The sequence below is a fragment of the Calypte anna genome, chromosome 2 (assembly GCF_003957555.1).
Source record: "Calypte anna isolate BGI_N300 chromosome 2, bCalAnn1_v1.p, whole genome shotgun sequence".
NCBI classification, from domain to species: Eukaryota; Metazoa; Chordata; class Aves; order Apodiformes; family Trochilidae; genus Calypte; species Calypte anna.
In genome coordinates this window covers 107,792,669-107,818,264 of record NC_044245.1, presented here as the reverse complement: position 1 = coordinate 107,818,264, position 25,596 = coordinate 107,792,669, and the positions used below count along the sequence as shown (strand labels likewise).

Here is a 25,596-nt window from a genome sequence, read left to right as displayed (position 1 = left end):
ACCTTTGATAACAAAGTTGGGTCTTGTGCCAGATTTATCAGGGTGCAGCTCTTGCTTCCTCCACACCACTTGGGGTACAGCCTGCAGATACTCACTGTCAGGGTTCAGTTGTATGGAAAAGGCCTGATCTCTTCTTTAGGTGCTGAATTCCTCTCTCTCAGTGGAAGTTGCAAGTGTTCTGTGCTGTTGGAAATGAAACCACCTGTAGATGTCTGTCTTCAGTCACCTTCTGATTTCATGGCTGGCTTCTGTCTGTAGCAGTGAGTTGTTTTTGGACTGGTGGTTTCAGACATCGTGAGGTTTTGTGGAAGACAGAATTCATTTCTTCTGGAGGATCAGGATGCAGAGGAGGATGGTAAAGCTGGAGATATATTTTCTTCAGAAGGTGCCAGCCTTACTGTTTTGTTTCTACATTTCTTTTAGTGGAGTTTAGCCCTCAATGAATAATATTCTTAGATGATACCCACAAAAAATCTCCAGTTTTTCATGGCTGCTTTACCTTTGGTCCATTTAGTTTGAAGAGGGAGAGTGATGAATGCAGTTTTATTCTTTGAGTTTGCATGTGTAGCTCCTGGAAAAATGCCCTTAAGTAATTCAGTTTGATTTCTTGACAGGATGAAGATATGAAATATTTATGTGCACTAAATTTGTCCCTCTGCTAAGAAGGGAGGGTTTTTCTTGATGAGATGGGATGAAGGAGGAATGGAAGGGAATAGTCTGTTGTTACATCAAGATATATAGTTAGAAGTGATTTGGCATCAGTGCCTGCCTTATCCATCAAGAAGTGATAAATATATCAATTTCTGTTTTTTCAGATGACATTTTAAGACTGTTTAGCTGTATTCCAGGTTCTGCTTTAGCATGCTGTTAAGCTGTATGCCAAATATTGTTTGGTTTAACCTGTTTGTGTGTTTTAATATTTTGGTAGTGACTATTGTTATATTAATTGAAAAAATAGACTTAAAGATCTGTCACTCTTGCAAGGAAGCAAGTTTTTTTGTATGTTTTTTTGTTTGTTTGTTTTTCCCCAACATATATAGGGCTTAAATATTTCTAGAGGATAGATCAAATACAAAACTGCTGAAAGAGTGCTAAACACCATACCAAAGAAGATGAATGGACTTTATCTCACACTGGAATTTACTGAATGGGCCGTTGCAGTTGAAAAGAAGCAAGACTGGAAGAGCAAGAGAGGAGGGAGCTTGTGCTGTGTTTCTCCTGTCCTTGCCTCCCCCCTCTGCTACCCCTTCCCTCCCCTTGATGTGCTTTGTCACAGATGAATCCCACCCCAGTGACACCCAGAGGTTTGTGGGTGGGTTCAGTGGGAAAAGGATTTCACTCTGGGAACTGGCAGCAGAAAGAGATTTTATCAGAGTGTGGTTGTTGGAACAGGGCAAAAGGTGAGCGTTGCTGGGCTTCCAGAAAACAGGGATGCACATGAGGCTTGGGCTGGCTTTCTTCAGATAGTTAGAAGGCTAAATGAAGCTATGCCTCTTGTCTCTCTGTGCCAAAATGATAGACATGAATATCTTGGGGCTTTAAGGGGTTTTTTGTTAATTATTTTTTTCAAGGATGGTTTTGGAGGGTAAAAGAGAAATGCTGTCAAAGTTAAGATCTGGAAAATAATGCTTTGCATAGAGCTAAGCTTCAGGCTGAGAGTGTTTCAGCTTTGAAGCTCTCTGCTCCCTTTGGACTCCAAGAGTCTGTCATTCTTTTTCATAGTGGAACTCCTTTTCCCCCAACCACTGTTGCTGTTCTCCCACACATAAAGAGCAGCCTTTGGTAGTAGGTTGTTTTCACCCACAGATTGGGTATGAACTTGAAAGAGTTCACAGAAATTCCAAAGTTGTGTACAAAGACTAAAGTTTCAGGGATTAGGAAGGCATGTGGTCCTCTTGATTTTATTTATATATTATTTTCTCTCAAGAGATAAACACGTTTATGCATTCTCTAAAACAAAAGATGTTTTGGAAACTGATGCTCTTGGGATCAAAGTCATGGTACTTGTCCTCAACTCATAGAGAAGTGATTTGCTGCTCTGCATGGTGGGGAAGCCATGCTGAATTTGGCTGAGAGTGAGACCGTGGATTGTGATGAGCCCCTGAGACTCCAAAGGAAATTATACTCTATGCACTTTAAATGTGTGGTCACTGTAAGATAAAATGACAAAATTAGTGGCTATAAAGAAAGGAAAAATCTATAAAATCGGTAACAAATTGAAAGGGTGTTTTCTTCTTTCCTACCCCTGAGTGAGTGAGCTCTTTGTGAATATCAGCAGTGGGTAAAAGTGAGTTTATGCTGCTACTGCTCCTGGGGATGAAGAGAATTTATTTACTTATTTTATTTTAGATTCTCTTTTTCTATTCTGTTTCAAAACATTTCATGATGGTGGCCATCTTCCACAGTCACATTCAGGGGACTATTGTTCTCTGCAGCACATTACTTTAGGGCTTATTCCTATTCCAAATACCTGGAAACTGAGCAGCGTTGCACTTATCAAAGAACATCACACTCAATAGAACAGTGTGGCTGTGTACATAAAGAATATTTGGTATTGCGTCACTCTACAAATCCAGGTTATCTCTGCAGCTGAACAATACTTTGAAACTACAAAGAGACTTATTCTTTCAAGGCCTGAATGCTTCCATTCCTGCTTTGTCTTGAGTGACCTCCCTCTTTCGAGAAGCTGGTGCAGGATGTCTCAGTAGTCTGCTACTGAATAAATATTTCAGAGGAATCGTGGGGGTAGAGCAGAGCTTTCAAGAGGACCAAGGAAAAGGTATCAGATATGCACAGACCCTGGGCAATGACCATGATCTGATTTCCCATTGTAGGTGTGTTGTGCACTGTGTTGTGCTAGGTGGTAGTTCTCATATATTTGTCAGGTAGACAAGTGACTCTGATTTGAAGGCCGAATTACTCAAGAATATGCTCTCTCCACATGGCTTGTTTTTTCATTGCTTTGTTTTTTGTGGGTTTTGTTTGTTTTTTCTCCTTGCTTTGAAACTCCCAGCTGTTCATACTCTCTGTTCTGCCACTAAAGTGTAAACTCAGAAGCATCTCCTCCTTGCTGCTTCTTTCCTCCTTTACCTTGTGGTCCACTGTTTCCCTCAAGCCAGTTGCCCCTAACCACTGCTCCTGGTGTGTGCTTTTTGTTTTGTTTTCTTATTGTTCTGTTTTGTTTTTTTCCTTTTCCCCTGCTGGCAGAGATGAGTTCCAGAAACATTTTAGTGAAAAAGCTTTTAATTCATTTAAAATCTGCAGCTACTGAATGGTGTCTGTGAAGATTATAGTGCCCTCATGGAGATGGAAGCCAGTAACTTGGCAACACCTATCCCCAGGAGTACATAGCAGCATAGTTGTTTTACACCTAAATACCCATTATTTCTTTGAGCTGCTTTCATGTTTGGCAATGATTTAGTGCACAATAGTGTGTACTGCATGTTCTTTAACCAGTGTGCCATTTGAGCTGCACGGGACCCTTGGTAGTGTGGTAGGGCTGCTGAGATGCAAAATTCGTTCCTTGATAAATATAAACTTCTATTTATGCATATATATATATATATATATATATAAATTAAAACAAGATTCTAAATTTAAAAATACTCTTTTCTGCCATACAGGATGTGAAACTTATAGGTCTTTGTTTCAATTTCTAAAGTATTGACTGTTGTGTTTCCAGGAATGGGGCATCTATCACAGAATCACTCATTCTGGTTGGAAAAGACTTTTAAGACCATTGATTCCAACCATTAACCTAACCCTCCCAAATCCAGTGCTAGGCCATATTCCTAAGCACCACACCTACACATCTTTCACACACCACTGGAGATGGGGATACCTCTCTGTGGAGCCTATTCCAGTGTTTCACCACCCTCATAAGAAAGAATTTCTTCCCTATATGTAGTCTGAATCTATGTTCTTTTGGTTTAAAACCATTACCCCTTGTCCTTTCACAATAGGTCTTGCTAAAAAACTTGTACCCAGCTTTCCTCTAGCCCTCTTCAAGAACTGGAAGGCTGCTTCAAGGTCTCCCTGAAACCTTCTCTTCTCCAGGCTGAGCAACCCCAACTCACTCAGTGTGTCCCACCAGAGGGGTGCTCTCCAGTCCTCTGATCATCTTTGTGGCCCTCCTCTGGACTTGCTCCAATAGCTCCATGTCCTTCCTGTCTTGTGCGTCACAGAACTGGACACAGTATTCCAGGTGGGGTCTGACCCACCTCCTTTGACTTGGTGGCCACACTTCTTTTGCTGCAGTCCAGGGTACTGTTGGCTTTCTGGTCTGTAAGCCCACATTCTTGGCTCCGGTCCAGCTTTTCATACACCAATATTCCCAAGCCCTTCTCCAAAGGACTTCTCTCATTCCTTTCTTTCCCCAGCCTGTATTGGTACTGGGGGTTGGCTTGACCCAGGTGCTGGACCTTTGCGCTTGGCATTTTGGAATTTTGTGAGGTTTGCACAGGCCCTCTTCTCAAGCTTATCCAGATCCCTCTGGATGGTGTCCTGTCCCTCAGGTGTATCAGAAGGTGAAAAAACATTTTACTTTCCTTTACTGGAATTTAGGTGCTGTAACTTGAAATCCATGGTTAAAGTCTTAGAGGAAGCTTAGTGCCTTGGTTTTTGGTTTTTTATTGTCATTTGGGGGGTTTTTTCCTTCTTCATTTAATTACACGTAACATTCAGATAAAGCACAAGATGTACATAAAATCAAAGGAATGAAGGTGTTTTGATCAGGTAGTTAAGACCCCTAATCTTAAAACAAATGTGGTTTGATGAATTATGTGCTGCTGTTGCAAGATACGGTAGTAAGGAATGGTACAAGTCCAGCACAGGAGAAAAGGCTTTTGCTGTTTTATGCTTTGTCTGTCAGTGCTGTTCTGGGACTAGGTGTTCCTGGGTTTGGTTATTATGTGAATTGGCACTCCCTGTAATCACCCAGCAAAGGCAACTCCAGGGAGTATGCCAAGACAAAGTGCTGGAGGATATTGGACAATGTGGTCTGGTGCTCCAGGATTTGATGGAAGTTGTGGGAAGAGCTACAGCATGTTCCAGTCATTCCAGTGGTGGTTTGTCAGCATTGGAAGGGCATGGGTGTTGCTGCATTTCCTTTTGGCATTAGGAGTAACAAGTTGGTTGGATTAGGGAAGATTAAGTCTCTCCCCTATAGGAAAATATTCATCATCATAATGTGGATTGCATATGACTCAAAACCAACCTTCATAAAACCTAGTCAGCCAATATTTCAAGTCTGAAATTTTTGCTTTTAGTAGTGCTTCCCTTTGGAAGGAGTTTTACATTGCGTTTGCGGTTTGTGATTTTTCATACCATTTATAGTATAAAAAGCTTGCAGAGCTGACTTCACTGCACCTTCTCTTGTAAGCCGGATCTGCTAGTCTGAAGGCCTAGCATGGAAAATGTAAAATTGAGGTACAGAAGCAAGCTGAAGAGTATGTCTTTGCTGATGATCAGGGCCACCTCTGCTTTGCAGTCTTTGTGGCAGTGTGCACGTCAGCATAACACTGCTAATATTCTCAGCTTTGCCAGAGCACCTGCATGCTTGGCTGAGGCATTGCATCAGCAAGAAGAGCTGCTCCATCTCGATGCTGCCTGCACTGCTGCCTCATGGTGTATCGCACCATCAGGCTTGTTGCTGCATGCTGGGGGTAGAAATGTCTTCTGGGGGTTGGTAGGGTTTGGAGCCCAAGCCTCCTCATCCCATACTTTGCTTTGGTTTTCAGTTTGTGCAAAGGAGTGGTCAGAAACTTGACCTTCAGAAAGAGGTTGGTGGACTGGTGGAGAGAAGGAGATGTGTTTAGCTTGTACAAGGTTCTAATACCAACAGAGAAGGCCAGAGAAATGAGAATAGAGGTGTTATAGAAGTTGTGGGAGCAAGAACTGCCGAATCCTGAGTCATTTGCAAGCCAAGTCTGTTGTGTGGGGGATGTTGCTCCTGAGCCAGCAAAGCTCATACCAAGTGTCTGGACCAACCTGCAATGCAGACCCAACATGACCAGTGAGAGATGCTGGGGCTGTGGGCTCAGGTGCCTTGGGGAGCCCCTGAATGAACTGAGACTTGTGGGTATTTCTTTGCCCTAGGGTGATGTTGCTGGGCTCCTAAAGAGAACCAATGGTAAAGACATAAATGCGGTCCATACTTAAGTATGAACTTAAGTTCACACTGGAATTGCCTCACACTAGGGCTGGACCTTAGTTTCTCAAATGTAAATTTTACACAACATGCTGCCATAGCATGTGTGAAATGAGCAGAAGAAACCTTTCTGGCAAAGCGGTGGCAACATGGAGGTTGGGGAAGTTCTGTTTACAGGTGAGAGCTGGAGGACTGGGAAGAAAATGGACTGAAGTAAGGGACTGAAAGCCCCTTTTGACAGTCTTGTACATGCAGTGTGCTGCTCTGCTCTCTTTCTCTGTGTGTTCATGACAAAACGTGTGCCTGGTGTGGGGGAGGATGTAGCTCAGTGGGTGGCAGGTTCCCAGAGAAGGGCTGGGGGCTGCAGCCAGCAGCTGGGGAGCAGTGCAGGGTGTGCGTCCCCTAAAGGCAAAATGCTGGATGTGAGGCTGCATGGGGACATCATTCCCCTCTCTGCAAGAAGGGTGTAAGTTAGTTGTGGGGAGTCTAGATATTAACCATCCTGAACTGCTTATTCACTCTGTCCTGTAAGAGAGAGATTTTGTGCCCAAGACCAATCCGAGGGTACAAGCAGAGGGAGGTCCCTGTGGGTACCTTAAGCGATCATTTCCAACTTGTGCCTGCTGGTCCTTCCAGTGTCTTCCCCCTTGTCATGCTACTGGTGTGGTGCTGCTGGACTGACGCAGCAATGACACACTCACCTGACAGCTGGGTTTGTAAGAGTAATACACTCTAAATACTCAGTTACTAGATTAACTTCCAGGAACTATTTCAAAGTAATCTGCAAATGTTTGGGTACCCACTCCCATGTGTTTTGTGTTTCTGTTTGCATACTTTTTGTTGTTGTTGTTGTTCCAACTGGCAGTTTTACTTATCTGACCCACTCAAAGCAAGCATTGACTATTCCTGATGTTCCTTGGCACCTCACCATTTGGGAGATGAAAAGATTGGTGTGGGAAGATCAAGGAAGCTTTTTTATCTAAAGGAGAAAAAAAAGATGTGTGCGAAAGATGTGTGTGCACATCTCTTTTTCATGTCCAACTTTCCTGTTGCATCTTTCAAGTGAGTCGCTTTGGGGGACAGTTGGATTCAAGGACCCCTTTGCTCCAGTCTGTGTCATTCAGTCCATCCACCAGGCAGCTGTCCTGCACTTGGGGGCTTCCAGTAGGTGTTGCAAGTTACCTGCAGTTGTTGCCAGAGTTACTCTAAGGTGAAACACCCAACACTGTCTAGCAATAACAGAACAGAGCAGTGCAAGGAGCTTCTTCCATTTTTCTATTTTCCTTTCTTACCTTTAGGTAGGATAGTCCTTCCTTTCACCTTTTCCAGCATTACTAGCATGTTGCTGTTGTCTTCTTGTCTTGTCCTTAAGCTCCTTGCAGCTCCTGCACATACTCTGTTTCTCAATCCCTCCATGCCCTTATCTTTTTCCTAAATGCCCTTTTCTTTTCCCTCATCTTGAAGGAAATCGGGGTATTTCTTGGACAAGGCAGCAGCATGATGTTTGGCTGTGAGTGTACCAGGAGTGATAGTTGGGTATGTTCTACCAGAGGTGAAGAAGCAGGGAAAATTATTTCAGAGACTTCTACAGACTTGAAAGTTTCTGGTGACTGAGACCAGATTGGAACTACAGCTCATTGCTGTTGGAAGGAGAGAGGTGTTCTTGTCTTCACTGCAAAGAGGTTGGTCACATCAGAGCAGATAACATGGGATCTCCCTGCGTGTGGTCTTGTGCTTTGCTGTTGACATGCTGTTTGTTTTAACTTCAGTAAAGGGAGTTTTGCTGACAGGACTGGAGCAGGAATCCATAGGCTTTGCATGCAATGCTTTCTTTTGTCAGCCAGCACTGACTGCTTGCTTGACTTTGAGAATGCGAGTGGAGATGCTGTTTATTTGTAAGAATCATGGTAATCTCTGCTCATTTGCTATGTGACTAGCTGGAAGGAGAATCTTGTGTGTATATATCCTAGTTGGAAGACTGGTTTCCAAAGCACTTAATTATTCCTGCTTATTTCTTAACAGTCGTGTTCAGGCTTCTATTTAATGAAAGGTCAAAATTCCCCTTTTCCTCTTTGAAGGGGGCCATAACCACACACACTGAGTAATCACTAAGATCTTGTCTCAGTTGCCTTTATGTAAATTCACTGTGGTCAGGCTTTTTTTTTTTTTCTTTGTCTCCAACTCTGAAGCTACACTGTGCTCATAGCAGGAAAATACAGAAAGCAATGGTGCATATGTAACTCAGAGAGATGATAGGGTTCCATATGAAAACACAAGATGTGACGAGTTACACCTGTGTGTTATTGCAAACATTGAACCCAGGATGTGGCTGCAGAGAAGCAGCAAAGCTGCAGCACTGCCAGAGCTGAATGTAGGGCAAGCTCGAGGAAAGGATCATTTCTGTTGCGTGTTTTATAGGTTACGCTGTCAAGTATCATTTCAGTTCCTGTCAGTATCTAGCAAAATATTTTCTGTCTGTGATCAAATGGCTGGTGGGCAAAGATAGATGTGCCCTCATGGGGGAAGTGAGGCATGATGGGCTTTTCTTCACTCTCCATTCTGCATGCTGCTCACCAAAAGTAGCTTTCCTCTTCATGGGAGGGGTTTTTCGGTTTTTTCCTCTTTTTTCCTTTTTCAGATGATGAAAATATTACCAAAGGGATGATATCCACCTATCCCTTATGTTTTATTAAAAACAAAGCCATTCTCTTTATACATTACATTTCAAGTGTAGGTTTTGCTGAGACAATGAAAATAAATTGCATTCAGGGTTAGGACTAGGATTGCATTCCACTTTTTTTTTGTATTCTCATATTGCTCAGATATTCTTGCTGTACCAGGATGTAACCAAACCAAACAGATCCCTAATTCCAGTTGCACATCCGAAATTTCTATAGGTGTATTTGATCAGCCCATGTTTGAAGAGACATTACCCTCTTATTAGTGATACTTAATTTTTCCAGGTTGCCCAGAAGGGGTAGGATAGACAAGGCTAAAATGGAAAGGCAGCAGCAGCCCTGAGAGGAGGGTTGCAGCCCTGAGAGGAGGGTTGTGTGTGTGCATGATCAATGAGTGCCTGCGCAGTCTCTGAGGGCACCGGAATATGGGCCAGGCCACTGGGCAAGCAGCCAGGTGGCAACCCGACTTCAGAGCAGAGCTGAACTTTTGCTTTGCTTCCAGCTGTTTTTATTCCATCGTTACCCAGGCTCGGTGAGGCTGGGGGTGAAGGGGGGGAAAATCAGAGGCAAATTAAAGTGTAATGATTTCTTTCAGAGCCAAAGAAAACTATGCTTTTGAGCAGGTCCTGGATTTTGGCTACTTTATTTTTAATTGGGATCCTGTCCAAGATGCCCCAAGTTCAAACAGGGAACACTGCTGTGCAACACAAAGCAGCATAGTGTCTCTTTAGGACTTGGGATATATAATGAGAGGACTGAGCATGTTTGCTTGAGTACTATTTTAAAATACCATCTAGTCATAAATAACTGACAATGAGAGCTCCCCAGCTCTTGTGCTGTGCCCAGGAAAGGCCTGAATGAATAGGCTGCTTTTCTGTCTGCCTAGGCCATCTAGAATCCAGTTCTGTGCCTTAGATCCATGAGATTGGTAGGGTCAAAATTCTCTTCATTGACATCCTGAATCTGGAGAGTTTTAGCCAGACTTCCCTGACCAGACTCCCAGCCATTGCGTGTGGGGAGAGATGACTTTTGCAGCAGCTAAGGTGTGCAGCTGCTTTTGGTTTTATTGATTAAAGCAACCATTCTGTATCCATGCTTGGGAACAAGTAGGAAGCCAGTAAAAGCATCTAATGCAATGCTAAATGGTGACCTCCCAGCACTAAGTATTCAGCTTCTCCAACTATGTACATGTTACTAAACAGGCACTTGGAAGTACATCCTCATACCTACCTGTGTAGGTACATCTAAGCAGGAGTTTTCTAGCATGAGGAGTGCTTGCCTTTAGCAAAAGAAAACCTCACCTCTTCTAGCATTGTATTTAAAGGTGCTGATTTGGATGGCAAAAGCTGCTGAGAAATATCATTGCTGCTGTAGTTTTGTTTTGGGTTTTTTTTCTGACTTTGGCTACAAGAGTTCAAATCAAAAGTGAACTGTGATACCAACATTAAAAATTTCTTTCTCTTACCTTCTGTGGTAACACTAAATGAGGCTGGAACATTTCTTGCATGCAATTAAAAGTTATTTAGCTTTATTCTTCTCCATATTTCTAACCAGCATTTTAATTGGAGTTAACTTGATGATCTCTGCTCTTATCCATAGTACTTCACGTTTGTGATCTTAGGTGACTTCAGAACCAGAGATCTTTGTTCCATAAGAATCTTACTTTTCAGTTGAGTGATTCAAAGATGTATTTTAAATTTTTTTTCCTTCAAATGCAAGATACCATAAGTAGTTGGCAGTATTCAACATGTTGCATGCTGTAGGGGTAGTTTAAAGAATTCCTGTTACTTTCTAGTATGCTTTGTAAGTAGCCATGGTGATTGACTTCTGTTGGATCAATCATACAGCTAAATCTGTTGTGAGGATACAGCAAATCTGCAGTTAACATGTGGTGATGCTCAACACTAATAAGAAGAGTAATTATGATAGCAACAGAAAGTTACTGTGTTTTTCAATGCAAATGTTAGGATGTTGTGGGTTTTTTTTCTCCCGTGTAGGAGTGGAGAGCAGTCTGTGTTGAAAGATGTGTTTTGGCTTGCTTGGCTTAAGTTCATAAAAAATAAGGTTTCTCATTCTGGGATGTTTGTTCTGAAGGCATGAAACAAACACAAACAAAGCTCAATGAAATCTATATTGTTACTCTTTGGGAGGGAGGGGTTTTTGCCCCTTAGTTTTCTTACGAGCACAAAGAAAGCGAGATGCCAAGGTTCAAAGTGTGAGTTTGCTAAAGTCAGCAGAGCATTTACCATTAGTGGCAGTGGCACCAGAATTCCCCTTGGTGTTTATTTAAAATATTTGTGTTCCTCTTCCCTGCAGTAGGTCAAACAGGTTTTTGTTTTTAAGACTGAGATACTGTCTCTGTGAATGTGCAGCTAGAGCAAAGCTTGTCTTGGAACAAACTGGATTTTTCAGCGGATTAATCTGTCCCATCGGCTTGTAACAAGATTATGGTTTATGCTGATTTGTTGCAACAGTACTGGTATATCCAGTCATTCCAATAGCAAAATGCTAATCCTGAAGAAATAAATCTGTCTTCCTGCTGGCAGGCATAAAAAGAATAGGGGGATGGGAGTCTCTACTCTCTTGTTAGGTATTAGTGGGTGGTAGGTTGAGCTCAGCCTCGGTTGGATTCAAGCAATTTGATTGTATCAGGCTTTTGCAGAAGGATTGGGAATTACTGAAATGAAGCCTTATCTTCTTTCTCTTGATTGGGAAATACTTAATGGTCACCCAGAGCAAAGTTTGATCACAGTATTGTGAGGGTGAAGGATTACATCAAAGCACAAAGCAGCACAGGTAGGGGTGTCTGGCAGCCGCAGGGTGATGTTGTCCTTGCCCCTTCCCCATAGGATCACTGAAGCCTGGGCTTCAGTATACTCTGGGCTCCCTGTATACTCTGTTGTTCAGACATGACTGAAAAGTGTTGCAGCATGGTCAACCATAGCCAACAACAGTTGTGTTTCATCCCAGCAAAAAGATGTACAGAGGGGACAGGTTTAATTTTGTACAAACTGTTTCTTGGGAAACTGCACCTTGCTCAGCCCTTCCTGAAGGTACAAGAAGATTCAGTGTCTCTCCCTTCACTATCCAAGGTGGAGACAAGTGTAATTACTAGTAATGGACATTGCTGCTGGTGACCAGTTTTGGGCATCTGAGTGTCTCAGTCTGGGCTGGACAGGCTTGGATTCTTTTGCTGAGCATACATCATTCCTACATGGCCTCTGTAGTTGAGTATCAAAGAGGCAGTCCAGAACTCTTGGTGAGTTTGTGAGGCACAACCTGACTTTGATGCCTGGGCTCCCTGGTGGCTCAATTAAAAATATATTTCTAAAAAGGGAAAGCACTTTGTTTTTTTTAAAAACGATCTTTTGTAATGTAAAAAGCAACTCTGAAGACCAATTAGTTGAATCTTAATATGAGAGACACTATATAAGATTTTAAACCAATCTTCCCTGATGTTCCCTGCTTCAGTTACAGCTTTTTCCCTCTCTTGCTTTTCACAAAGGAAGGAAGGATATAAATCATCTTAAAATGATTTTATGACTTCCCCTTATGCTGTCAGGGGAAGCCTTTCATCCACTGAAGGATGTGGAGTCTATGCACTTGATGGAAGGTCAAGTCAGTATTGCTTTAGATTTCTTTGGAGAGAAGGGTGTTTGATTGCAGTTTGAATCATGACAGAAATACTGGTTGATCCAGAGACTGGGAACCAGCACAAATGAATGTGCTGCAGGAGTGGAACCATTAAATGGATGCACATATTTAAAACTACCCAGGAAATTGTTTGAGAAGGAAGAAGGGAAACTGAAAAGTGAGACAGATTATCAACTGCCCTAGATACGCCTGCAGTTTTTATTGCAGATGTTTGTGTTTCAAGTTGAAAAGGTTGTGTGGCTAATGATGGAGCCCTCTGTCCATCTTTTCCACTATGTTCAGACACAGTTAGATGAGACCACTCTCAGACTTTCCTAATGAATCTGACCACTTTAAAATAAAAATTTAGGGCACTACATTTTATAGCCCTGACATGTTTAAATTTTAACATGAGTTGGTCTGTTTTGGTTGGATTTTTTTTTCCATCTTGCTCCTAGAAACTCCTGTTTACCTGCTTAACTCGCTGGCAGTCCATATTTATTTTTTGTGTCTTTACAGAATGACAAAATAGAAAAAATGTCAAAGCAGGTTTTTCTTTGGTAGCAGTAGTGGTGTTTTCTACAGCTACATGTTCTCTTTACTTCTTTCTCATTAGGCATTTTATGTAGGAGTAGTTCTTGCAAGCATCAATTCAATCATAGCGACAAAAAAAATCCCATGAAATTTTTAGTCTTTGTGGATCCAGTGCTCATTGATGTTTCTGGAAGTGGGATTCTTCATGAAATAAAATATTTGCGGAAGTTTTTTTCCTGCCTCTATTAGGGAATGCTACAAGGATGTGATTTTTTTTTTTTCCCCTCCATACAAATTCTTGGTGCCACTTCAAACTGGAAAATTAAGATGATGTTCTCCACCTAATGAACTTTTTCCTCTGACCTACATCATAGCCCAGTGTAAGTTTTATTTTTGTGGAAGAAATAGCATGTCAGGCTGAACAGCTCATTGACATTTGACTAGGTAACTATGTACAGTGTCAAAGCGCAAGCAAGCAAGCCACCCTACTTTAATATTTATTTTATTAGTATATCAGTCTCTGACATTCATAGAAGTATTTCTCCATGGATAAATACCCAACAGATACTCTGGAGTATGATCATAGAATCAAAGAATTTTCCGGGTTGGAAGAGACCTTTAAGATCATCTAGTACTAATCCCCCTGCCATGGGCAGGGACACCTCCCACCAGATCAGGTTGCTCAGAGCCCTGTCCAGCCTGGACTTAAAAACTTTCAGGGATGGGGCTTCCACCTCTCTGGGCAACCTGTGCCAGTGTCTCACCACCCTCATGGTGAAGAACTTCTTCCTAACATCTAACCTGAATCTGCCCTCCTCTAGTTTGAATCCATTCCCCTGTGTCCTATCACTACCTGGCATCCTAAAAAGTCCCTCACCAGCTTTCTTGTAGCCTCCTTCAGATACTGCAAGGCTACAATAAGGTCTCCTCAGAGACCTTACTTCTCCAGACTGAATAACCCCAACTCAGTCTGTCCTTGTAGGAGAGGTGCTCCATCCCTCTGATCATCCTTGTGGTCCTTCTCTGGACGTACATGTCCATGTCCATCCTGTAAAAGGGGCTTCAGAAATGGATGCCGCACTCCAGGTGGGGTCTCACAAGAGTAGAGTAGAGTGGGAGAAATGATGTTGTAGCATGCAGAAAACACAAGGTTTGACTCCTTCCCTTTCACCCTCCCTCAGAGTTCAGACAGAAGTTATTGTCATGAGATGTTGCATGACATGCTAAATAATATTAATATTAAATTAATTTCCCTAATTTCAATATTAAAATTTAATAAGAAACTTTGTGTCTTTGTTTCTTGCCCCAAAATGTAAATTTCAAACTCAGCATTGTACAAGAAGAAAGCTTTAAGTATTAGTGAAATATCTGTAGGAGAAGAGGCACCTGTTCTGCCAGGGAGATGTTGCTGTGGTAATAACCACTGAGTGCTGGAGATGAGGGGTGATGTGTTGATAGCATTGTGGTACATGGGCAGTCAAGATGGAAACTGTCTCATGCACTGTCTGCAGTTTCAGTCTGACTGAAAGAGCAAAGGGAAAAGGGCATTTACTCACTTGTTTCCTTCCTCCTCTTGGTGACAGCTGCTATCAGGTGGTCATTTGTGACAGCACTGCAGGTATTTAATTAGCAAATAATATGTCAGGTACATCTTCTAATGAGTTGTCACGTACTTGCTACTTTTCTTTCTCCTCCTCAGCTTGTGTTGAAACCAGAGAAGGTTATTTAGGAGCACAGTTTTGCCCCCTAAGTGAAAGAATGAATTCTGCTCCTTTAATTCAAACTCCAATAAAAATAGATGCTAAGCCTCAGAGATATTGGAAAATTGACTGTTTAGTATGCTCCTCCAGTCGTCTACTGCCCATGCTAACAGTTTGGCATTTTTTTGTTTGTGTTTTTCAAAGCACTTGTACTCTTACTAGCATAAAAGCAACATACTCAGTGCAGTGCTTCTTGAGAACTAGCAGTGCTTCTGTGCGTCTCTGCGTCAAACAAGTCCAAATTGAATTTAACAGTGAAAAATCTTTGTGATGGAGCCTGACATGCACCTTGATCTTTTTTTGGCTTACTTGTTTTGTATGGAACAAGGAGTTTCTGTCTGCCTTTTTTTTCTTTTGTGGACGGCTACGCCTTGGCTTTTGTTGTCTTGTGTTTCAAAAGATCAGAAGCCCAAATAATCACCTGGCTGAACAAGAAGGAAAGTGTTGAGAGCTGTTTGAAGGCTGTGTAAAGGATGAGCCCACCAGTGAAAGGAAAGACAGATTGCCAGATGAGAATGGTTTTGAGTTATGATTGATTTTAAATTTACTTTTTTAAGGCAAAAAGGATGTTCTGGTATCCAGCTTAGTTTTAACACCTGGTGATACCACACAGCCTACCTTGGGAAGGCTGCAGGTACCTCATTGCCAAGAAGGCTGAAGCCAGTGAGAGCAAAGGGCTCAGTTTGTAGGTGCTCACTGTTCACAGCTGGTGTTTCTGACCCCTGAGCTTTTGTGTTTAGAGGAGGCCTTGGCTAAAGCTTTTTGGCTGCTGTGAATCTTCCAATAAGATGAAAAGAAATTAAATTTGCCTTAAGGTGTTACCTGTGTGGCAGCTGTGTGACTAGCGGATGTTTGCAGAAAAACAAGAGTGGCCTTTCCAAAAAGAAGACAACTTTTAGTAGTTGACTGGTGTTTAGTGTTTTAAATTCCTTTTTTTGGAGTGGAAAAGCAGTGCTGGCATTTACTTGTGCTAGCAGCCTGACCTCTCTCTGACCTGAAGCATGAAGCCCATAATACTGTCTTTTTTTTTTTTTTTTTTTTTTTTAACACTAGATAATAACTTCATTTCATACTGGCTAGGGCTGTGCTTTGTTTTTTGTGATGCAGGAGGGTAATGTTAAGGTATATCTTACGGCATGGCTTGTTTGGCCCTTAGCCAGGGAAAGCCCAGTGAAGCTGTATGCCCAGTGAAGCAGATACCGTGTAAGTAAGGCTCCTCAGTGCAATGATAGCATGATAAATAAGTGAGAAACTCACTTCTTTCTCTTTTCTGGCTTTTAACAGTTCTACTTTCCTAGCTTCCAGTTGTTGCAAAATAAGCCAATTGTTGGTAGTCTTCTCCTGTAACACTAGCCACATGCTGACAGTTCTTCATAGTTATTTTGCAGCAGACATGCTCACCTAATTAGACAGACACTTCTTTTTGCTGTTTCACAAATTAACTCTTTATTCCTAGCAATGTCAGTGCAAGCTTGAGTTAGGTTAAAGTTGAAATTAATCATTTGTATAGGTATCTGGCTGAGCACCCACCGAAATGATTTTTAATGTTGCTGAGATTTTCCTTTATAATGATATGTTATGCTATTGTGGAACATTAGATGGAATAATTAAACTTACCACCTACTTAACTGACCAAGACAGGCTGGGTGATGCACTTAATTGTACAGCATCTGTTACCTGCATGCAGATGGTGCTCAGGCTTAATGAGAACACATGGCCCAAAGTTTTGGTGAGTGTTTTCTGGGGTTTCACAGGTATCTTCTTCACCAGCTATTTCACAAAAGCCACCGTGACCTCCTCCTTGCTGTGAGCTGTTTTGTTCCAGAAAGAACAAATTCTGCATGCTTGAATGGATGTGCAAGGGGCAGCATTAAGCTCACTTTACAGTCTTCTGTGATGAATGAGATGACAGGAATGTCTCCGTAACCATCCTCCTGGCAGGAGGAGATGGTATCTAGTTCATCTGGCATGTGTAAATGGTATCTGTTACGTTGCTGGAACTTTGCAGGCCACTTCATCTCTTTTTCTGAATTGCTTGCTACCTGCTATTTTAATGTCTCCAGACGCAAAGCTTACGCTTTAAGGCAGTGGTGTAAACTCTTAGCCAGGATGACAGAGTGTGTGCCATTATACAGAGTTTATATTACTGTAGATTGCTGCTTATTTTTAGCAGTGCAGTTCTGTGAGTGAATGAGTCATGTTGGCCTGCACATTTTGCAGTGACTTGAAAGTTAGTTTCTCAATACTAGAAGAGCCTTAGTAGTTGGCAATTTTTTGAGTTTGTTTTTGGTTTTGTTTTTCATTTGTTTCCTGGTTTTTCTTCAGTGGTTGGGAAGACATTGCTGGCTTTGGCAAACCAGAATATGTGGAACCTGCACTGATTTTCTTTTATGACCTCCAATGGGCCAGGCTTTAACTGTTGATCCAGAAGGAAGCGGGAGGTGGGAGTGCTCAGACCATTCAAAATTGGAGTGGTCTTCAGTTCTGCTCCTGAGGCCTTACCCCAGATATTTGGAAACAGAAATGCTGAACCAAGTAAAAGTGTACGTCTTTAGAAACTAAGTGATGGCACCAACCTGCCGGGAGGTCAGTGCTTGCTTTAAAAGAAATTAGCTTCTTTCTCTGCTGCAGCCCTGCCACATATAAACACATGTATGTAGCCAACTTGTCTTCTCACCTGGTTCTTAAAAACTGCAAGTGAGAGCAGCAATTCGTCTCTGAACTTGCAGACCCAGGCATTCTGCTCCCAGTCTCACAGCAGTTGTTAGCTGCTCGTTTGAGTTTGGAGTGTTTACAGTGACAGAGCCAAGATGTGCTAAATGTGGACAATCCAGTTTTGGAACTGGAAAGAATTATTAAAGAAGTATTGGCATTTAATGTAGGTGGTATTTAATAAGCATGGGAATCTTGATTAAGCAATCGCCTCTTTTTAACCCTATCAACATGTGAACAGTTTTTCTTTTGTGATCATCATTCTCTTGCAACTTCGCTGCAACAAGGGTGGGATTTGCAGTATTGGTAGTTTTTAGGAATGGCTTGAGAAATTAAAAAAATAGTAATACATCTTAAGTGAAGTGAGCACATGAATAGCTAATGCAGTGCTGCTTTGCTCATGCATGATGTGTAGCCCAAATGCTGGTTTCAGAGTGCTTACAGGAGGACAGCTTGTGTAGGAACCTACTGGCCAGCTTTTCAGTTCAGAAGTGTGAGGGTTTTATTGTCAGGCAAGGAAGGGTACTGAGGCTTTATTTAGGGTTTAGGCACTGTTAGCAAATCATGGGTTTCTTAGTCTCAGACATTATTATGAATAAACTTGACTCACATTTTGGAAGGAGGTAGGCAACTTGGGGAGGGGTGGGGAATTGCATGTGATACTTCATTGCTTCCATGGTTTTTATTTGGGGGAAAAAACCCAGCTCAAGTGTTTGCCTGTAGGTTCTTTGTAGTGGTTTAATTATACTGCAAGCATGTGGGGTGGGGAGGAGAGGATGAGAAGATAGAGCTAATCCGTATTTGATCATAAGAGACAAAACTCTTACTAAAGAACTCTTACTGTGTTCTCTGTTTTCTCATGGTGTTATGGTTTTTGTGTAAGCAGCAGTGTAGGAGTATGTTGAATAGGTGAGAACTGAATTGCATAGTTGGTGGACGTAAGCACTGCTGAGGTCTCTCCCACATAGTTAAAATGTGATTAATGAAAGGCTTGCGTAACTGGGGTTAGTAACTGAGGCAGGGGAAAAAAAAAATCAGGTTGGATGTGTGTGGCTAGTTGGCCAGGTACAGTTGGCTGAGAAGAGTTGTAAAGGGCCGAGTGTGGGCAGTGCTTGGGCTGGGAAACGAGTTGTACAGCTAGGGTCAGAGGTGGCTCCTGCCTGAAAGGTCCTTCTCTCAAGGAGACAGTGAGCAAGTCTTGTGGGAGAAGGCACGAGAAGACAATGGAAGAAAGAAGCGTGCTTATTGCCATGTTCTGTTGCCCTTGGTCATGTTTGACTCTTCCTTGTATTTCCTCCCATATCACGGAGGCCATCATTAACTGGGTGTTTTTGCAAGTCCATTAATCCCTTTGGTGACAAGAAGCTTATTCCTATAAAACAACCCCAGGAATCCAGCTCACCCACAGTTAGGAAAGATGAGGGCTTGTTAAGGACAGTGTTGCCTCTTGTGAGAGAGCCAGAGGGACCGAGAGCTCCCTGTGGCATGTGCTCCACCTCCGCTCAGTCTCCCCTGGCAAAGCACAAAATTCATTTCCGATGTAATCGGTTGGAGCAAATAATTGGTTTAACAAGAATTGTGGTTTCCAAGGTTCTGTTTAAAAAATACAGCTGCTTTCAGCTGCAGACTTAATTATAGAGTCACTCTTGGGCCTGCCTTAGTGATTCCTTTTTACACTCACCTGTCCCACCCAGTTTTAGTGGAGTAATCGCTTAAACAGATCACAGCATGTGAGCCATGACTGGAAGCACCTATTCATAATGGGTGTCTTTATTTTCCTGAGAATATCTTTCTCAGACTCTTCGAAGGGTGACCCATACTGTAATTATTTCCATGTAGTCCTGGATGTAGCATCCAGCCTCCCTTTAGCTAAGATTATGAAATTATACCTACAGTTTGTAAGGCAGAGAAAAAGCATGCCAGAGATGCTTTGTATTTTCTTCCAAATTCATTTAGTACTGTCACTGAAACTACTAAAATACTAGTTCTTCCCTTAAATGTCACTGGTGGTGTTTTGTTTTGAGATGGATTAATTACTTGTTGCCATGGATTATAGAAAACCTGAACATAACTCTTTGAACTGAAATGTGAGTTTCTAATAACATATTATTATTGTTATTATTATTATTTTTATTACTATTGTGCTTTCCTCCAGACTTTTAAGCCCCTATTGCAGCAAGCTGAATTTTTGTACGTATTAGGCGTTGCCCTGTGAGCAGGAAGCAGGAGATGCTTGAGGTTGGATGACATGGTGAAATTTAGTGGGTGCATGACTCCTTTAGCAAATATATCTGAATTCCCTTCAAGGTATGAATGGGGCCAAAGAGTTGTCCTTTTGCTGCATGGCAGCTTTCCCACCCGTCCTGAGGCTTTCTGAGGTCCCTTCTCCCAGCACACTGGGGGGGGTGGTAGGGGGGGTGTGCTTTCTAGAGAAGAGGAGCTGATGTTGAGCAGCCCATCTGCCTGGCTGGACTGTCAAGGGATGTGGTCCAAGGAGCACTTGAAAACCAGTTCTTGAAATGTCTTGCCTGCCTTGAAGCTACTTTCAGTGCTGTGAAAAAGAAGGAAACCTGGAAATGGTACCTTCACAGGGAAAGAATAATTGGTACTAAGCAGTTCTGTACACCTTTTGGTTTTTTTTCTTTTTGTTTGTTTTTTTGTTGTTGTTTCCCCTCTATACCACCAATATAGCAGCTGGTCCACACTTATGTATTGCCCCAAATGTGCAAAGCAAACTTTTTTTTTAGTTTTTAGGACTGAAAGAGACGAGACAGAAGGAAGCTCATCTCTCAGACTCTGCAGATTGGAATGGGTCTTTCCTTTCTTTAGCCAAATCTAAGTTTCTGGAGGAAACAATCAGAATCCTGTAGCTGGAGAGTGTCGGAGCAGATGGTTGTAATGGTCTCTTATTGAACAATCCTCACACACACCAGTTGCTGTGTTTTGAATTGTGTAGGAGGGTGCTTTCTGATAGAATGGGAGCATGAAATCAGGCAGGAATGGGGTGTGTAGTAGCCATTGCTTACGGTGGAAAGGATTGCCTGATGTGGGAGAAAAAAAACAGCCAAACAAACAAAAAACAAACCATCTCAATTGGAAGTATCTCTCTTCTGCAGACATTGAGCAATGAAAATGTCTGCTGCCCCAGGCTGAGGAAAGTCTCATTCTTCTACTGACTTTTTAAGAACATCAGAGGACAGTGAAGAGAAAGTGCAGTTTGTTGTAGTAGCTGAAGGGAATGGTTTTTGTCCAAACTTGATTCCAGGGCTAAGCTACGTGCTTTATTTTTGGCTGTAACTGCAGAGGGCTGGTGAGAGAGAAGGAAAAATAAATTTCAAGCTTCATTTTTCTTGGCTGTCTACTAAGTCTTCCTGAAAGTTGAATGTGGCTGCTTTAGGAACACCTTGAGAAAGGCTGCTTTCTGTGGGCTTAACGCAGAAGCATACCTAGCAGAACTGCAGGTGTGTAAGAGCAGTACCCTGCTCTATGTAATTTTGTTCATTTATCATGCTCGAGATGTGTAGCTGACAGCGCAAGTAGTCTATCTGATGTAGCAGTTGCTGAAAAGCAAAGCAAAGCACCCTAGTCCTGATCAGGTGCTGTAACCAGTGGAGGAGGAAAGCATACTCTGCAGAAATGCAGAGGATTTGGTAGGGACAGGGGAAGAAAGGAGAGCTGGATCTCTGGCTGTGTTTGGAATTAATTTGACAGAGCATAAGAGATTACAAAGATAAGCTGGACATTATCTGGGAGGAGGCTTCTGGCTGAATTTATCTCTGAGAGAGGGTTTCAGTCTGTGCTAAAATTTTTTTTTTTTTTTCTTCTCATTAAGTGTCAGGATTAAGTTTACAGACCTAGGAATGGCTGATCAAGCAATGACTTGCAAAAGCTGAAGTCTCTATGTCTGCAAGTATGATACTCAATTACTTCAGTGATGAACATGACTTGGCTTCAGGTGCCTGTATGGTAGTGTGATGCCTGTCTTTCAATATACAGAAATGCACTTTTTTCCCTTTATTTCAAAATGAAAAGAGCTTTCAGGTATTTGTGTTAGGTGAGATGGGCAGACATAAGTAGAGATGTCAGAAATCTGTTTCTGCAGAAAGCTAGGAAAGGAACCCCAGAGCAGCTACTGAGTAAACTTGATTATATCTCTTTGGTATCATATTCATGCACAGAGTTGTTTTGGCTTACGCTTTCCTGTAAGGTAAAGATGCTTGTGTTGCAAAAATTAATACCGTGTAGAATTGAAACATAATTGCTCTGAAAAAATGAACAGCAATAAGAATGAAATGCTTGTTGTGGAGTTTTCCTAATTATTTACGCAGTAATTATAATTTTTTTTTAAACCTACATCTGTTTTGCAGGAGAAACTGTAGAAGGCCTTCGAGAGAGCGATTATCTTCTCATCCATTCATGTCGGCAGTGGACAACAATTACAGCTCACAGTCTGGAGGAGGGTCACTACGTCATTGGGCCAAAGATTGAAATCCCTGTACATTATGCAGGTAAAACTATTGCTGACCTGAAATACAAATACAAAGAGAATGAGTTGCCTGCTGCTTGCACTGATCACTTTTTTAAGAGGAGGAAGCTGAGCTTCTGATGCCTCTGTCTGTGACTTAACTTCTTGATAATGTGTTCAAGAGATACTGGCTTACTACTAGGGCTACTAAATATGTGTATTTCATTGGGCAGAACATTGACACAGTGTGTAGCTATGTAGAAGAATTACTTTCAATATGGGTATATATAAGGAATTGCTAGTGCTTCTCATCTGTGAATGTTGTGACAAATGAGTGAAAGTTTGAAAATACCTTGGAATGTTTGGTCAAAAATGGAATGGGTTTTGCACTTTGTAGAATACTCAAGCTGGAGGGGATTTTTTAATGTTTCCATGGTAAAAGTCAGGAAGCCTTATACTGCAGTTTTACACTAATGCTCCTCACAAGTTCCTTGTCACTCTCTTCCTTTTTGAGTGATGCAGTAATACTGTTGTTCCAAGTAGATTATAAAGCAATGAATCCATATTTATTTTATAGTTCCAATTTTTTACTTTTCTATTATTTTTAATACTGTTATATTTCTTATTATTTTTAATACTGTTTCCCAGTGCTTAATATCCTTATTCACAGGTAGAATAGAGCAATATTATATGAGTGAGATGTGCTTATCTTACTGCAGTAGATACAAAAACTTTAAAAACTGGAAAAGGAGCAGAAAGAGCCATGGTTACAACACAAAGATGTGGGCTCTGTTTTACTTGGTCTTCAGTATAGCCAGTTGTCAATTGAGTAACCAACTCTCTTACAATCTCCTTAAAAATGTTGCTGCAACAAGGGTGTGCTGAGCTGTACAAGAGTTGAATGGAATGTTTTGTTTCAATCACACCACTGCTGCAACTGCAGTGATGGCACCTTATTCAGTGATGAAACTCAGATCAGCTGCCTTCTTACACACTGTTTCTCCTTCTGGAAGGTTGTTTTTGTTTTTAAGATGTGTTTCTATGAGCTTTTGATCTGATATTTTCATATGTGTCTCTCAGTATAAAGAGTTTCTAGCATTTGTGTTTAGTAACGTCAATTATTTTTTTTTAAAAACCTCCTGGGTGCATAACCTTCAGTACTGTGAGCAGATAAACACTCCTTCAAACTGAATGCAGAGTTTTTAAATCCTCACAGTGATTCCTGGAAGAATGAGAACAGTAAATAAAATGGTTATTGGCATGAAGACTGGATCTGAAGGGGCTTAATAAAGCTTGGTTCTTAATTTTAAAAGAAATTAACAAAGATCTGCTAAGCATGGTTTCCTGACTCTTTATACTTTTGTTCATACGTGGCTTGAATTTACACAGAAACCAGCAAAATCAAAATCTGTCCCCTGAGATATTGCAATATAAATATCAATATGTTTTTCTGCATGGCTTGTGTTAATACAGAAGTGTGCGTTTAGTGGGTAGAACATGTCTTGCTGCCAAACAATCTTCGGAAAGTTCCCTGCCATAAACCCCTCATTAATTAGATGAAAATTCAGGGAAGTTAAGAAACTGCTACTGAAAGTTAAGAAACTGTAGTGAGGGCACTTACTGAACGTATGATGATCTCTGATGCCGCCAAAGGAACTTCACAAAAATGGTCAGTGCTAACTTGCATGTATATTGGGCTTGCCTGCAAGGAAGAGATGTGTCTAAGCATGTGAAGGGTTAATTAGCAAAGCACTGCAATCTGCTGCTTGGGTGGTATCATCAAATTGTATTTAGAAACTTCTTCAATACCTGAAATATAAATTTATGCTGTTGTGGTGTACCACGCAGAAATCTACAATCTAACGCCGAGTGTGCTTTCAGTGCTGCATTGCACTGTGCCTCATGGCATCACTGCTTTTAGGGTCCAGAACGCTGAAGAGGTAAAGTTTAATCTAAGAAGAGGTGCTGGGCTGTGTGCTGGCTGGACACAGTTATGCTGCTGGGATCTGCTGTGTAGTGCTTCTCTGAGAAGGCTGGGAGGTGAGGAGCACTCCAGAAGCTCCTCTGCAGAGGATGTGCTGCTACCAAAAGGTAGAGCCAGCCCCTGGTGCTGACTGGCTGGTACAGCCCTGTGTCTGCATGGGAGAACTGAAAGCGCAACTGGAGCAGTTGGCAGAATGTTTATATTGGACTCAGACGTTTTTTAAGGAAGGATTTTATGTCCTTCTAGGCAAATGTTTGTAAACTGTATTGCTGTATAAATTTTGGATTACAGATCTTAACTTTTTCCATGCTTTAACTTTATCAAGTTAGAGATACACGATGAATACACAGCTGACCTTGGTGCTTATACTGCTTACTAGAATGACCCTGAGACGTTGGACAAGATTGTTAGAATAACTTCTCAGGCTTCTTTCTGCTTTAAGAGAACAACTTTTTTTTCTTCTAGCAGAATTTTAATGTAGAAAATTGCAGCATGGTTTTGGTTGCAACAGGTGAACAGGAAGAGAAGTTGAAACTGATGTTACTCTCTTGAAATTATGGGCTTAAGTAACACAAAGTCATCACTCATATATATAGATATATATATATATAAGAGTATAAAGTAAATCTCTTTCTGCTACTTGCAAAGTCAGGTTTTGATACACTTATTAAACCTAAAGACAATAAAGCCGTATTAAAGAAGGAAAATGTTTTTACATTTAAGTTCACTATTTAGAGAACCTGAGTTCTGCAGTCCTGCCAATGGTTCTTTCCCTACTGAGAAGCTGGTACCCTGTGTGTTTCTGTTGGGGATGGCTGACATGGTTAATTTTTTGCTGTTGCTGTCAAAGAGCAGTCATATATGACAGCTGCCAGTCTAACTATTCCCTCTTGAATACTATTTCCAGTCTGCATCTCTTTAGAGTTAAAGGTAAAACTAACATAGCATCAAGTTCAATTTTCATGTAATTAAAACCAAATGGCTAATGTGTCTCTGGCTGGTCAAACATAAGGGGTCTTCATGTGTATATAGCATGGAGAGCAGATCCTGATAGTGCCCTACTGTGGTGTAACAGAGCACACAAGAGTCCAAGGCAAACCATCACATTTGGAAGTTGCTTTGGTGTCCTGTGCTTTCCTCAGGTACACCATTCATATATGGTGCTTACAACAAGGTCTTAGCAGCTTTCAGTCTGAACTAGTTTTATTTTGTTCTTAGAGAACTGAGTTCTCTGAGTTTCAAGTTTTGTTCTTAGAACTGAGAACCCTAATAATAAATTCCTGCTCTAACAATGTGTGCATATCATCTGTACCTTCCATCTGGCAACAAACATTACCCCTACATTTGGCTTACGCAGTTCTGTAATCTTTACCTTGATAAATGTCTCCCTTAGCAGCCTCCAGCAGGTATGATTTTATGATCTGAATCTGGAAGATACAGAGAATATTGGTATCTTGCAGAACTGGACTGTACTGTGCTGTTGGTCATCAAGAGGTACCTCTGTAGAGGTACCTCTGTGGGAAGATGTGTACCAGGGGTGTTGATGGCCACTTCTCTGTGATAACTGAAAGTGACTGAAGCAAAGTAATGGGGGTTTGAGCACTGTCATCCTTGGGTGTTGCCTGACCCTCCCTGTGTGTTATGTTCCAGGCCTACATAACTCAAAAGTTATCAAAAGCATT

General features: G+C 41.6%; 1 protein-coding gene across 2 annotated transcripts in view; it reads left to right on the top strand.

Moving 5' to 3' along the window:
- GAREM1 (GRB2 associated regulator of MAPK1 subtype 1) overlaps positions 1–25,596 on the top strand; it is a 103,069-nt gene that overhangs the window by 2,546 nt on the left and 74,927 nt on the right. Inside the window, exon 2 of one of the 2 annotated variants that reach the window (XM_030445612.1) lies at positions 21,833–21,973. In XM_030445612.1, the coding sequence (XP_030301472.1) occupies positions 21,833–21,973 (141 nt within the window). Of the gene's footprint in view, positions 1–21,832; positions 21,974–25,596 lie in introns of those variants that run through there. The other variant, XM_030445613.1, reaches the window with a different exon arrangement.